This window comes from Amphiura filiformis, chromosome 19, assembly GCF_039555335.1.
Source record: "Amphiura filiformis chromosome 19, Afil_fr2py, whole genome shotgun sequence".
NCBI classification, from domain to species: Eukaryota; Metazoa; Echinodermata; class Ophiuroidea; order Amphilepidida; family Amphiuridae; genus Amphiura; species Amphiura filiformis.
This window is the reverse complement of record NC_092646.1, coordinates 45,721,554-45,738,155: the sequence shown is the minus strand read 5'-3', so window position 1 is coordinate 45,738,155 and position 16,602 is coordinate 45,721,554. Positions and strand designations below refer to the sequence as shown.

General features: G+C 35.7%; 1 protein-coding gene across 1 annotated transcript in view; it reads right to left on the bottom strand.

Annotated features, from left to right (window-relative positions):
* Positions 1 to 4,398: 4,398 nt before the first annotated feature.
* The window catches only part of LOC140141375 (guanine nucleotide exchange factor subunit RIC1-like), a 129,781-nt gene continuing 117,577 nt past the window's right edge, over positions 4,399 to 16,602 (bottom strand). Inside the window, exons 28-30 of the mRNA XM_072163223.1 lie at positions 8,434 to 8,611; positions 6,627 to 6,815; positions 4,399 to 5,879 (exon numbers count right to left, since the gene is read on the bottom strand). Coding sequence (XP_072019324.1) covers positions 5,621 to 5,879; positions 6,627 to 6,815; positions 8,434 to 8,611 — 626 coding nt within the window. The 3' untranslated portion in view covers positions 4,399 to 5,620. The remainder of the gene's footprint in view (positions 5,880 to 6,626; positions 6,816 to 8,433; positions 8,612 to 16,602) is intronic.

The following is a 16,602-nucleotide window of genomic DNA, read 5'->3' as shown; positions in this document are numbered from 1 at the left end:
ATTTTTAATGTTAACGTTATTACAATAATGAATGAATGATAATTGAAGCAATTTTCCGATGTCAGAGCTCAAAGTGTCCCAAAAGTGCTAATCGTAAACTGAATTTACAATGCTGATAGGGCTTATATTATATGGTATTTGAATATGAATGTGGATTCACACAAGCTCAAATAAGAATTCTCCTCCTTTGATGAATACAGTTGTGTTAAGGTTATTTTCTTTTATTCTTAAAAACATGTTTAGAAAAGTATTTATGCCTAAAATGTACTCTTACATGACAACAAACACAACATTAATAATACTTCATGATTGTGTAAAAAATAATATCAAACACCAAAGAAATCTGATCAATCATAATCTGAACATTCTTTGATGACCTTATCATCATCGCCATCACAGCAACTCTTATTTTGTATGAGTTTTTACAAAATTATCAAACAGTTCCATTTATGTGCAAAATTCCAAGTAATGCCACAATATAATCTTTGCTTTAAATAAAGTATTTCCAAAGCTGCATGTTTGACCTCTGAAAGAGAATGATTCTCCTTTGAAGTTACAGTATGGGTGTGGTGTAGTGGATAAAGGGATTGATAACCAAACACCACCTAGGTTCAAGAGCATAAACTATTACATATGAGAGTGGAGCCCAGAAGATCAGGGTGTAGCCAGTTTTTTTGGTCGGGGGGGGGGGGAGGATAAAATTTGGGGGCACAGACGAAAGAAAAATTGCAGTTGCATCATACATACATATACCAGTTTTAGAGAGACTGTACATGTCTTTGAGTTTCCAAAAGAGGCTTTATGTGGACGATGTGCATGTGTAGGGTGCAAAAATGTTGTATTTTACTCTATTTTTGCCCTCTAGATTTTCCCTTTAATTTCTTGTCCAAGTACACAGTACAGGACACCAGTTAACATAGAGTATGTGTGTGCCAGGTTCATGTTCATTCTTATCAAATTTTTATTATGATAATTGCCTGTCTGAAATAATGCAGACCTATTGCTATTGCCTCATTAGTGCTACTATATGTATTCAGTAGTTGCGAATGTTGAGAAGTGTACCTTGCACAGTCCCATTGTATGGGAATACATAAACTATGCAATTTGTACCCAGCATATACAAAAGGTTTTTATAACAATTTCAGGGATGTTCCAACCATGGAGCAAGGGTGGAGAGACAAGGAGATATACCCATCCCCCACAAATTTACCAAAAAATATAGTGTGCATTTTTAGGGCCACCGAGGCCAACTTAGTGTAGAAATGAAACATTTATCCACACATTATTTTGTCAGCAATAAAGTCATTTTGGGAGCAGCCCTGCCGGACAACAATGCATTTATGCCCCCTCCTGTACACCACTGTTAAGAATGAGGCCATAATGGGATAGCCAATCTATGCTCTTGACAGATCCTCTAATAACCCTCTTGACACCACAAGCCAATGGGCTATTCTATCTGAACCCCCTACACCCTTTGAGGAAGATGTTGAAATACCAACCAAAGTCACTAGTTATAGCTTTTACAAATCCAACAATTTTTATCTGTTAAAAACAAAATTTCCCACATAGAGGCCAAATTGTGTAAAATCCAACAGGGTACAAAATTTTGCATCTTGCAGCTGGATTTTAACAAATGAGCAAACAATAAAACTCACCTGGCTTGACCATGTAGCTCATCTAGAATTGAGAAAGCATCATCTTTATCCAGCGGAGGGGTAATTTCAAATAGAATAGCCAAATATTGCTGGTTGGTTGTTTGCATTCAAGGTTACCTTATCATACACTGGTTCCAATATACTCACATTGGAGCAATGTATACTGTAAAGAATCAAATGTTCGCTTGCATGGAAATTTCCCAATTTTCTCAAGTGTAAACGATTCATGAAATTGTCATGCACACAAATATTTTTCTTCCTAATGTACAAATTCCTGAAAATTTCATGTTGCAGAAATTTGAGTGCTGCAAAAATATGCTGCTTTACCACGGTTGTTTGATGGGATCATTTATTAGATTTTCAAACAAAACATCATGTATAACCAAATTTTAGGCTTAAACAGCTAAAAGTGATATCGTGCAAATGTATACAGATGCTTTTGAGTCGTTCTCAACTTTAATTTCCCCTGTTTTACAAAATTATTCACATTTATAGTATTTTCTAAAGCTTTTTGGATATAAAATGTATCTATTAATGCCAAAATTGGTGGCGCTATTTAGTTACTGGAAATTACCCTTTCAAGCTTTTAATACAAATAATTCCTTTTATTGTTTAGTAAAATATGTTTATAAAATGTCCTTGTTGCTTGTGTCACCTATTCCAGCTGTTTTAGTGGCGGTATTAATCACCTAACCCTTGCAAATAAAAAAATGTGATTTAGGATAAATAGCGCCATCTATAGTTTGCATTTAGTTAAAAATGAAGCCAATTCTATAAACATCAAACAGCCGTGTTACAGAATAAACAAAGGCAATGCCTCCACTGCCTGTAGAAATCTGTTATACTGTACATACCCTGTGCTCACATGCATACAAAAAGACACTATTTAATAAATTGATTTGAAGCCAGTAGAAGCTTTCTGGTATAAAACATATTACAGTACCATCATGCATTGTTCATGTACAGGCCGGGGTCAATCTACACAGATGTGTGTGTGTGTAACACGTCTGTCAAAATGTTCGAGAAAAAAATTTCATGAAAGTGCCATTCATAATTTTTGTAGAAAACACCACATTATAAAAGAACCGTACCGTATTCAACCGAATTAGCACTCTGGGTGCTTGAAGGATATTAAGCCAGGGTTCCCGTACCTTGAAGCCTTTCAAATTCAAGGACTTTCATGGACTTTCAAGGTCCAAAAGCATGATTTTCAAGGACTTGTCACAACACAAAAATCATGATGTGGCTCTCCATACGGCACGTATTAACGAAAGTGACAGCTCCTCTCCACTCCCCAAAATTATACTTGAGGTAAAATTCCAATTTTCAAGGACTTTCAAGGACCTTGTGCAAATTTCCAGGACTTTCAAGGCCTTGAAAAGGTGTTTTCAAATTCAAGGATTTCAAGGACCGTGGGAACCCTGTTAAGCACCAGGATATAGTTCAATAGATATCTATGAAAAAAACCTATTTCTAAAATATAGTTGATTCGGACATTGAGTTTGTGAGTTACGCCTAATTGCATGTATAATGGTGCCCTGTGTGATCAAGCAAAATGAGTCGGATGTCGGGAATATTGATTTTGAGATACAGCCAAATATTAATAGTATTCAACTTCCATTGTTATTTTATTGTTGTCAGAAACCGTTAGTCTAATTATGATGGGGTTTTAAGAAAAGTAAAGCTCTGAGAATGGCTCATGTAATGAAATTGAAAACTGAATTTGATTATGATCGACATCAGTCTCATTAAGCTTGATTGTACCACTGTGGTCGATGCCTTGCGAATCTGCAACAAAGGTTACGTACATGTACATGAACATTGTGTAGTCCTAGGTTTGGGATGATATGAAAATCTCTACTTTTTTTGCAGGAAGTTAGAGGATGAGGCTGTGGATCACAAAGATATTTAGGGGTTCTTTATTATTTACCGTGTTGTGAAAGTCAAACTGGATGTTTCCAATGCAAAATAATACTGCACTGCAATTCAATATAAAGGAATAGGAACTGTAGAACAGATATTGCAGTCTCCAGATTGTTTTTGTATGATTTACTTATGACCTTGGATCCCATTTAATATATTAAAAAAAAGTAAACAGAAAGCGGGCACTTGAGCAAATGTAAGTTACAAAAGTTCACAGGAGTGCTAATTACAGAAGGGGTGCTAATTATGTTGAATACAGTAAATTGATTTCTTTTTACATCATCAATCATAAAGAAATAAAACGTCAGTTAAGCTGAATTTATACTTGATTGCTTTTGCAAAAACTAGTCATTTTTCTCAAACAACAAATTTAGTTTCTGAAGTGGCTTGTTGCTTTCAAAAATGTGAAACCTTCCAAAGTAATTAACAAATTCCTGCATGAGAGCAGTGATGCTAACGCTGCGCCTTAGGCGCACTAATTGGGCTACTTGGCGATCACTTGCCGCTACTCAAAAAAAGTATGCCGCTACTTGTCTAAAATTGGGCTACTTTTGCCAGTCTCAGGCCGCGGCAGTAATTTGATGTATTTTCCTTTCAATTTAGCCGATTTATAAAGGTTTTGAGTCTTTGAAGCTCCAAATTGACATTACAATGGGTTTTCTGACCATTTATTGATCGGTCAGTAACTTCCCAGTAAGTACCGGAAGTTTTAAAGTCAAGTGCTTTTCCGCCCAATTGGGTGTTTTGCGGCCTAAATTTCGGGTAAATCCGCCCAAATATCCGGTATTGGGCGCTTTTTGAAGCTAAAAAATTGGGCTACTTGAGAATCCTTTACCGCGGCCTAGCGAGTCAATGCGCCGCGCCTTGACGCTGAAAAGTTTTGGCAACACTGCATGAGAGGTGTATGTATAAACAACATGTACACAATGGGAGTAGAACTTCTAGATGTCAAAGGCACCTAGGATGTATTGGGCCATTCCATTTAAAATCCACACTACCCCTGTGGACGATTTTGGAAATATATTCCACAGATGGAGTATGAATTCTAAATGTAATTAGCACATTAGGCAGCTCCATTTGAATTTCATACACCCTCTGAGAAAGATTCAACCTGAATCTTCCACTGAGGGAGGTGAGTTTCAAATGGAGGTGCCTAATGTGCTCATTCCATTTACAATTTATACTCCCTCTGTGGAACATATTTCCAAAATCTTCCACAGGGGTAGTGTGGATTTCAAATGGAATAGCCCATTGGAGTAAAAATGAGCTAAGTTTACAGTTGCATCAACAGATTTCTTTCAATTTTCAAAACTCAAATCTTCATAAGAGCTGAGAGATGATATATTCTTTGGTGAATTCTTTTGAAGATATTATAAAAGACAAATAGAGTTCAAGATGTACGGATATGTTAAGCAAGTTGTACAAATATGATTATTTTGCCAATCATATGAGATTCCTTCAGTCTGATTCTCAAAGATATCAATCAGCTATTCCACCTGAAATATGTCATACCCCTGGAGAATATTTAAAAAAAGTCTTCCACAGAGGGAGTAAGTTTTTCAAATGTAATTGGGTAGGGTTAATTATTTTAAAACTCATACTCATTTTTGTATATGTCATTACCTGGAGTGAGTATTTCAAATGGAAGTTACCCAATTGTTATGATGTGTAATCAAAGACCAGGAGAGAATATGCAGTTTAAGGAACTTTTCCCAAGTCACCTTCACAGAGTAATTATAATGGAGTGCTCATCTTAATATGGGTGAAATAAGGCTCTGAAGGTGACTGCGCTGATGTTCTACCAATGAAATTTGAAACCATACTACCTCTGTGGAAGATGTAAACTAAATCTTCCACAGGGGGAGTGTGGATTACAAAATGGATAGTCCAATCGCAGGTCATCAAAGTGTTGAGTAACAAGCACATATTTCAGAGTTTTTGTATAAACTGTTATCTCACAGTAGCGCCATCACTGCTTTACTAATTCTTCCATCATGCATAGAAAATATATAACCTCTCAATCCTGCACACTGATGCGTGTGTCATGACACTACACAGCCTGCCTCTTCTTTATCCTCATTACTTTGCTCCGAGAACACATCGTCTTCTTCGCCATCATTCTCCCCGGCGCTACTGTTATTATGCGAGGAATGTCTCTTTGTGTTATCTGTGTGCGTTGTGGAATGTTCCGAGATGGAAGAGGTGGGTGTGAGAGGAGGGGATGTGGCACGGGTCTCCACGAGTTCAGCAAGGATTTGAGTTTGTGGTCGCATTGCTAGCATCAACGGTTTGTATCCAGCACTGTAATGGAAAGAAACAAAATTGATAAGGTTTGTTATGTGTTTATAGACTCCAAACATTTGACCTTTAATCTACCATCTACATGCAAGTTATTGTCCTCTTTCCTTAGAATTTCAATGCGAGTTGTTAACACAACTCATCATCATCAGATAGCCCTTGTTCAACCACAAAATGGTATCATTATGATAGTATTGTCATCTTTCACATGGGATGTGTGGAATCGAAATAGCCCAATAGCCCAACCCTGATGTGCAACTGGTTGAATATGACCATGCACACAGGATATTTTAATCTCTGATACGGGGTGTACAGAGCTGCCAACATTGGAATATGTAAATGCAGAAGATTTCTGCAAAATGTAAAAAAAGCTTAGGATGTGGCACTCTCGTGCCAAGGGCAGCTGCCCTTGCGTGGGATCAGCGCCTCCAAAAGCTCCTGGATGTTAGCTTTTTGGGACCCTTAAAAATGCCTTTCCAAGGCTACTCAACCTTTTTCTTTTTGGAAAAGAACAGGACAGTGATTTAATATGTTTTGCAGAAGACAAAAGATTGTCAGCAAATGAGGAAGTCTTCTGCAGGATTAAGAAGGGTTGGCAGCTCTGGGTGTAGATTTTGGGGGTAGATTTCAAATGCAGTGACCCATTCGGGTAAACCCATTTTAAGTTCACATCCCCTGTGTGGGAGATTAAGGTCATGTCTTCCATAGGAGGGTGTAAGGATTTTAACTGGAATAGCCGCATGCGCTTACCATTCAGTATCAACCCATAGCTCTAGATATGACAGTCCTTCCCTCATCCTGCCCAGTGTTTCTAGAGATACATCTGATGCGCCGGCTGCTGTTACTGTATGTGCTATACTAGGTAGATCCCTCAGCACGATGGAAATTAACAAGGCCCACTCCAGACAACCAGCCTCTAATACTATTTGTAACAAATACCTGAAAGAAATTACCAATGATTATATATTAGAAATAAAATAGAATGGGATTTAGAATGGGTGAAAGTGTTTAGGTGTGTAAGACACTGCTGTATAGCAGATGAGCAGATGTCTTCTGGCGTTCTGAAAGCCACTTGGGAACAAGAAGAGATGTTTTCCCTCAACAAGCAAGAGTTCCTCACATTTTAATTTAAAATCATACTGGACTCGTCAATTACCAATATATGTTATCACAAGTACATCCAAACTTTCAAAAACATTGCAGTATAGAATAACATTGAAGTTCAGTGCCACATTGTTGCAATCTTTTAAGATTAAAAGTAAGTAACTTAAAAGTTGAAATATGTTACATGATCTGGTCCATGGGGGCCAAAGGAAGCAAATTTGAAATTGAGATAAAGGCAAAAATATGGAGTAAAAAACAATAAAATACATAAGAAAATACACATCACAAAGCTTCAGAACTTTAGAACCAAGTATGCTAGACCTTCGGTATTTTCAGTATCTGATAGTCTATTGTTTGTATAAGGTAATAATTATAGTAACTCAATTTTCAATTTTTCAATTTTTAAGGAAAAGATGTTCAGGTAAAATCACATTCTAAACACGGCGCCTTTGCCAATCTAAGAAACATATGCTGCAGCATGCTAGACACTTACCGGTACGCAAACATTTGAAAAACAATTTTTGATTTCAGAAAAATACAGCACTAATTGTGTGGAAAAACATATTATTTGTTTTGCTAAATGAAACACAGCCAAATCCTAATATTTAATTAGTTTTAACTGGAAATAAAGTCAAATTTTAATATTTTTGCAATTTGATGGAAAATGGGCCAAAAGCCATCAATTTTGCATGTTTACTTACAATAGCAGTCACAAAATTTTAAGATTTGGCACAAGTCTAAGCATTCCAAATCTTGAGAATAGGTGAAGAGTTAGCTCATAGTTTTAATATTTGTGGTGCGATCAAGCAAAATCAGTCTGTAGTTGGACATATTCAATTTTCAGTTTCTTATATAGGCCCGTATTTGCGAAGCTACATTTTGCATAAAACCCCATTGAATTTTGACAACCAGTTCAAAAGATGTGAGTGGTTAAAGAGTTTCCAAAATAATAAGAAACAAAAAGAAATACTTCCTTTGTTTGACTATATCTCAAAATCAATATTTCCAACTTCCGACTGATTTTACTTCATCACATCACATTTTATGTTATTTTTGACAATTGGTTATGAAAGATTAGAAAATGTTGTTTTACAAAATTAGAATGCATAACTTGAAGTTAGTTTTTGTTTAAGTCTTTGGGCTTGATTGTCACAGCAAACGAAAAATGCCCTAAAAACACACATTTTTGGCCCTTATTTCCACAAATTGACCAAATGTTTGACATTTGACTTTCATTGCCAATTAGAACTAACTAAAGGATTAGGATTTAGCTGTTTCATTTGGCAAAACAGGATAATATTTTTTTTAATCCAAAACAATTATTAGGGTATTTTCATAGAATAGTGAGTAGGTTTACCTGCTACATGTAGCACAATGAGATTTTGCCATTATTCACAACTACTTATTTTCAGTGCTGCATACAACTTACAATTTCATTTATCTTTCAGCCTACCTGAGTTCTTTTTCTGACTGAGGTGGTCCATGTTTAGCTAATTGTTGGTACATTTGTTCCAACTCCTCCAGCATTGTACCATTACTCCAGAAACTATCGTCGAATACATTCTCACCATCTTCAAACATGGAGGAGCCTTCTGATGGGTCAGTGTTCTCAAGACTATTCTCATCAGAACCTGTCAATTCAAACACAACAATAGCAGGTGTTATTGTCACAAAATGTATACAGGGTGTATCAAAATGATTGGTACCCATCAATTTTGATGTTTGTTTGAAAAGCCTGCCTCTTCCAAGTACAACGTTGGATACTCTTGAAATGTCCAGAATGTATAGTTTATGACTTGTTTTACAATTAATCTACTAATTATTTGGATCTTATGTTGAATATTGATGTGTCAGGCTCATCCATTATCGATGAAAAGTGATGGGTACCAATCATTGTGATACAGCTTGTACTACTATTTCTTACTGTATATAAACTTCATAGTGATATCAGCAGGAACAACCTGTGAAAATAGTCATTCAGAACCTGTACTATATGTTGCTAATATAATAGCACATAATGATAATTGGTTTTTTTAAAGTTCCTAGTGATGAGACAAACAAATTGAGATATATTACAACATGATAGAACCTCTTAACTTTTGGCCCCAATATGATGTTTGGACATAGAAAATATGGTATAAACCCAATTATTTTTAATCATTTAAAGGTTCGGTCACCCATCTTTGCACATTATTATGTTTTGATAAATCTAAGTGTGTGAAAATATTGGATCCGAAACATAATAATAATAAAATTAGATGCTTTATGCCTAATATTTTTTGGTCTCGCTATGAGTTTAAAAATATGGGCTCAATCGATCCAAGTTTATATCAGTATTTTTTTGTGGGACCTGAGAGCACATGAGATCACCAAATTGCATTCTGAATATGAGGAATGTGCTTCTGATATCAAATAATTGAGATATTTTAAATTTGTGATATAATTGATATCAGAAAGACATTCCTCGTATTCAGAATGCAATTTGGTATGTCTGATGTGCTCTCAGGTCCACAAAAAATACTGTACAAAGGTGGGTGACCGATCCCTTAAAGTGTAAGGATGCCACAAAATAAAACCCTGATAATTGATATATAGGCCTACTATGAAATAACACTACGCATTATTAATTCATTTAGGCAAACAAGAGAGATGGAGAAATAACAAGATACAGCAATAAATGGTCAAGATTTTTCGAACTGGCTGCGGCGGCCATTTTGGATTTTGGCATCTGGCGAGTGGTGCCGGGATTTTGCGAGGGACGTGGGGGCTAATTTTTTTTCCTAGATGGTTCATGGAGGTCGGGTGAATCGTCGAACCTTGCTAGTCGGGGAGTGGTCGTGGAATTGAGGTTTTTCACCTAACTATTTTAAAGAATACAACATCTTGAATTTTAAAAAAATAAATAAATAAATAAATGGTGAAGATGGTAGGTAAGTGGCTTTTGTTGTTATTGTTTTATTTTATTTTTCATTTTACATCAGTATTTTGGTATAAATAGGCATGAAAGTAATATGATTGTCATTTTGTTGTTGAAAGAATAACAAAATTTAAATGTCAACAATGGTATTACGGCTTTAAATCCAAATAACAATTCAAACTTCCACCATGCAGTTCAGAAAAATCGGGCAATATGCCTGTCAAACCATAATTTCTCACAATAATCATTTTTAATTACACTCCAGCCTTTTAAATCTTTAAATTAAGATTGAAACGCTACCTAATATGACATTTGATATCAAGTATGAAACTAATACAAAGTAATGTAGAATAAATAGTCATCATGGTTGTAATTTTAAATTGATACTAAAACTTACTAAGATGAAAATAAAAACATATTATTGCTATAGATACCGAGAGGATGATGGAGAGAAGATAAAAAAAAAAAGAGAGATTCTATTATTAATCTATTGGTTACAATTGTACTTTTCAAGCAATAAAACATCCAAAAATCAATATCACCTATTACTGAGCAATAAAAAGCATTCAGTTGCATTTTACTATCTTTGAATTTTCTTAAAAACATTAGCAAACTAAAGAAATGATCTCAGTATCAATTCACGATAATGGAGATATCCATCCATACAAGTTTTTCAGATGTGAATCAATGTGGATTGATGCTTGTTATAAATGGTGGGTGCTACACACACAATCTCATTCACAATCCATTTTGATCTGGATTAAATCAAACATGTGGAAATTGAGTGTAGAATTTACACACGCAAACTTACTTGTCTTGCACATCAATAATACTGGGTTATTCCATTCAAAATCCATCCCCCTGTGGAAGATTTTGGAAATATCTTCCACAGAGGGAGTATTAATTTCAAATGGAATTAGCACATTAACCAACTCAATTTGAAACTCACTAAGGTTGAATCTTACTACGAGGGTGTATGAAATTCTAACAGGGTTGCCCAATGTGTTTATTCCATTTGAAAGTCATACTCCCTCTGTGGAAGATATTTCCAATATTGTCCACAGGAGTAGTGTGGATATTAAATGGAATAGCTCATTTGCCAATCAATAGACAAATTCTCTTCACCAAACTATACATGTATCACTTGGAAGCTTGTAGCTCAAAGACATTTTATGGTAGTTATATAATTTCAAATGGTACATATATAGAGGACCTACTACAGTTTATGGTTGCCTTAACTTTAACTTAAAGGGTTCACAAATTCTAAGTTACTTCTATGGACCAAAGTGGACACAATATCTTTATCTTTTGTTGAATGTGACATTATAATTTGACGAATCACAGACATTGATGGAAAAGGGAGAAACTGTTGTTAATAAGGACAAGTGAAAAACTGATACTCGGTAAGTATTTACACGGTTCTCTTTGTATAATACAAATCTCTGTGAATTAGCTCTATTTCAAATATCATAATATAGGGTCCACAACTTATAAGTTCCCCTCTCAATACTTTTTAAATAAATCAAAAAATATTTAAAGAAATGCAAACGTGTAAAAAGGCATGGTAGCCTTATTTGTTAAAATGGATCAGTCACAATGGTTCATTAGAGAGCTTGCGGAATGAAGTTACTGGAACTTTAACGGCAACGTCAAAAATATCGATTCGATTTCTTGCTCAACTTCACTTCAACGCGAACGTCAGATTGGTTTCTGTACCAACAGCGTCTTGTTGTTTAAACTAGGGGAAGTGTATCAATGGGTGATCAAAAGAAGGGTATGTAAAAGCGACTGCATCAAATTTCTCCCTTTTGTTTGCTGAAGTGGTTTGTTGGTAACACTTATTACAATAGGCGCTTAGTTTGAATAAACATGGATTACATCTCTTGGCGATGACCAATGCAATGGGAATTAGGCCTATGTTATGAGCTATACGCTAATATTATACTTCTAAACATGTTTCAATTAAATATTCTTGTGATATGCCTATATTATTGTCCCGGATTATTATAATAAAAGCTCAATTATTATTCCAGTAAACGTCAGCTTTGTCAATTTTATATTTCCATCAGGACACAAGCCCATTTTATCTGTTTGCTCTCCCTAGCCCCCCCCCCCCCCCCCACCACCACCATCACCACCTCTCCATATCATCCCCTCCCTCCATCTATTCATCTATCCTCACTTTCCCACTCCCCAGTGGCGTTGCCAGGAGTTTTCTTTTAGGAGGGCAAGGACTCCTCTTTGCATTCTGATCGAATTAAATATCTCTCTCCGAATGATCCTCATTTTGTTCTTTAAAAACTCCCAGAATTTTGAATTTCAACCAACATATTTCTGGATGCTCCTTTTCTGACATTCTTATTTTTTGTAACAAATAGGCCTCCTCTTTTAATAATGAATAATTTGGTTGACATACAATACCCATAGGCCTATAATATACGTATAATAGCGTGGCACATGTTAGACCAGCTTTCTGCTGAATTGGGGTACATAATGTAGGCCTAAATGAATAAAATAATAATTAAATAAAATACCTGAACAGTACAAACATATTTGGTTATAATAAGAGGTGTAATTATAAGACACGCAACGTTGTAAAAAAATGTTCACAGTAGCTGCAATTCGCAGAAGTTCACTACACTGCTGGGTCCCGTAAAATCAGTCCATTTTACTGGAACTTAATCCCTTTGGCGTTGAAGTCAAGCCAAATAAGCTGATTTGGTGTACGTCATGAGCACACACAAATGTATATATCAAGTGTGACGTTTGGAACAAAATTTATTTTGATCTAATTCAATCAGTAATTTTTAGCATCATGTGGCATGTTTTTTACCCAAACCAAATTAGATTTCCAATAATTCCGTTTTTTAAAGTGTAAATCTTTTAAAAACCAGATTGTCTCAGCAGCAGGGGACCATGGGCTGTCATGTGCATATAAGTGCAGAGGTTTATCCTCTCATTCCCACTTGAGTCATCTCAAGCACACTTAACAAGTTTTGGTCACCAGTCAATTCAGTTTTAGTTTAGGGTTGTTGTTATGTTGTTATAGCAACAAGCTCATCTTTCCTGCCCATTCAGCTGTCCCCTTTTGTGGTGTGCATCCAATCAGGTTTTCCGTTTTATATTTTCATTACTTTGTTATGGCCATAGTTCTCTTAGTGATGCACTTGCAAATGTCTCTGCTGATCATGATGGACCAAAAATCCCACCCACCCTCCCAATAGCGGGAAGGGTAACTCAGTTAACTAAATATTGTCAAAGATACTCTAATAAGATGGTATATCCAATCATGCTGCTTTATGCTTTGAAAATAAAGGCTTGGTATGGAGTTTCTTCAAAACCTGAAGAATCTCGTCAGTAGATTGTCTCCACTTTCTACTGTACTGCGTTTTATGGTGCTTGGATGTGTTAAGGATTTTCTTCAAAACCTGAAGAATCTCGTCAGTAGATTGTCTCCACTTTCTACTGCATTTTATGGTGTTTGAATGTGTTCACGGAGTTTCTTGAAACCTGAAGAATCTCGTCAGTAGATTGTCTCCACTTTCTACTGCGTTTAATGGTGCTTGGATGTGTTAAGGATTTTCTTCAAAACCTGAAGAATCTCGTCAGTAGATTGTCTCCACTTTCTACTGCGTTTTATGGTGTTTGAATATGTTATGGAGTTTCTTGAAACCTGAAGAATCTCGTCAGTAGATTGTCTCCACTTTCTACTGCGTTTAATGGTGCTTGATTGTGTTTAGGAGTTTCTTCAAAACCTGAAGAATCTCGTCAGTAGATTGTCTCCACTTTCTACTGCGTTTTATGGTGTTTGAATGTGTTACGGAGTTTCATCGAAACCTGAAGAATCTCGTCAGTAGATTGTCTCCACTTTCTACTGCATTTTATGGTGTTTGAATGTGTTATGGAGTTTCTTGAAACCTGAAGAATCTCGTCAGTAGATTGTCTCCACTTTCTACCGCGTTTAATGGTGCTTGATTGTGTTTAGGAGTTTCTTCAAAACCTGAAGAATCTCGTCAGTAGATTGTCTCCACTTTCTACTGCGTTTTATGGTGTTTGAATGTGTTACGGAGTTTCTTGAAACCTGAAGAATCTCGTCAGTAGATTGTCTCCACTTTCTACTGCGTTTAATGGTGCTTGGATGTGTTAAGGATTTTCTTCAAAACCTGAAGAATCTCGTCAGTAGATTGTCTCCACTTTCTACTGCGTTTTATGGTGTTTGAATGTGTTACGGACTTTCTTCGCTTCCTGAAGAATCTCGTCAGTAGATTGTCTCCACTTTCTACTGCGTTTTATGGTGTTTGAATGTGTTACGGAGTTTCTTCGAAACCTGAAGAATCTCGTCAGTAGATTGTCTCCACTTTCTACTGCGTTTTATAGTGGCCTATGGAGTTTCTTCAAAACCTGAAGAATCTTGTCAGTAGATTGTCTCCACTTTCTACTGCGTTTTACAGAGCGTGATTGAAGGCTTTATGTAGCTAATAATTGCTTGTTTGGAGTATCTTTAGTTAATTGACTAAAGTATCAGTGGTTTTAATAATATCTATATATCATTAATAGTGTATATGTAAATACCGGCTCTGGTTGGATACAAAATTTTAATTGCTGGCATTATTTCTTCTTTTGGAGATTTCTAATTATTTAATTGCGGGTATAAAATGTTGTTTCCAATCCAATCCTCTGTTTCATCCAAAGATGTATCCGTTTTGCTAAAGAGGAAATTTGGTTAAATGTGATACAGAAGTCAACTTTTGTGTCTTGTATGGTTGACTTGTACACATTTTTCCAATTAATTCTTGTATTTATTTATTTTATATGAAGATAAATAATTAAAAATGCTTGCTCCAATTATTGATTTCAATTGATATATTTGTATTAATTTATATGAAATCGATTGTTAATAATTTCAATATAGTCTTATGAAAATGTGGAATTGTTATAAATATCTTGCATGTATTAAAGGGTCCTTATGATCGTGGGACAATGCGGAGTCTAATTTTTGTGTTGTGTGTTTTCCTGCTGTCTCGAGACAATTGGTCTATTAACTAGACAATACATAAGTGGTAATTATATAGTCTATGAGGAAATATGCAAACCATTGTTTTAATTATGACGTATTTTCATCATAATTTACGGCACACTATAGATTCTGGCGTTAACTTTAACTTCAAGCGGCTTTAATGGCAGAGTGGTTTTGAATACATAATCCTCTATAATCCTCTAGACATTAAAGTTAAAGTTAAAGTAACTCCATTTCGCAAGCTCTCTATTATGTAAAAAAAGACTGTTCTAAATAGAGTTGCATCTGAGTCCATGCTACGTACCGTACGGTCCTTTGATGTGTGTATGATCATCCCACACGCCATGTACGTACTGTGTTATGAACATAGCGTACTGTTCGCCTATTATTTCCATCGTAATTATTAAACAACGGTTCCTGCTCTTTAAAGGGCAGGTCTATTGCGAAAACAACATCATATCATTGGCAAGCTAATATTTATATGAGGACAATGAAAATGACTCCTTTTTTGAGAAAATATGACGTTTAAAATTGATATTCCGCAAAAACCAACTTAAGCGGTGAGTTCCTTCGAACAAGACAGATTTGGCCTAGAAAAACGGTAACGTCATGAAATGAGATGTGCCCACTGTGAGAAAAGGGACTTTAAACGCTCAATGGACAGAACGTATACTGTTGTTGTTCACAGAAAAAAATTCCAAATTAAGTATTACAAATTTAATGGATTTTCAACATATGGATAAAATCAGCCGCTTCTTTTTTTATATATTATACAATTGTGATATTACAATTCATATGTATATCAATATCATGAGAAATATTAGGCCTAAAAAATAAATACATAATTTGAGCTTAGAATTTCATCTGAGACTAGCATATAAACCGTGTTAAGTCCACAAACTCATGTATCTGATTTCCCTGTATATTGCAATGCTATAGTTTCAGTTGGATGAAATATTACAAAGCAAACCAATAGTAACAATACTGTGTGGGTTTTCCTGAAATGAGAACAATAGTGTGCATATTGTTATGCAGCATTGTTATGGTAAGTGATAGTACAACTCATTGTTGCTAATGTCAAACTTGTCAAAGTGATTGTATGATGAGAGCATGATAAAGTGCCCGCTTCATTTACCTATGTCATCAGCCAAGCGGGGGAGAACACGTGCACGCTTCAAACGGGGGAAGAACACGTCACGAGGCTGAACTTTACCCCCACAATTTCTCCTTTTTCAGGAGAAATCGCTTTAAAAATTGCAACAAGTGTCAACTTGTAATGTAATAATTATTCTCTTGAATAGAGATAAACTTGTTTTTGCAATAGACCTGCTCTTTAATCAAAATCTTGGTTTTTAATAAAACTACAGCAACCAAAGTCTTGATTTTTTGCAGGGTATGTTAGTTTAACCCCAACACCCATCAATACCACAAAATACCATGATAATAACCATGGCGCATGCATGAATCCCATGTGATGCGATGTCGCAATCACCCCAAGTGCTATATGCTCAGGCAATTGCAACCCTTGTGGCTACTGGCCGGTGATTGTGTGGTTGGCACCGAGGGGTCCAAGGTTTGAATCCTGGGGGTACCCAGTGACTTCCTTGTTCATCTTCTTTACTTTGTTTCTTCTTTAACTTCCGCAGTGTTCAGTGTAAGGGTTAATAAAGCACATTACAATATTGTAT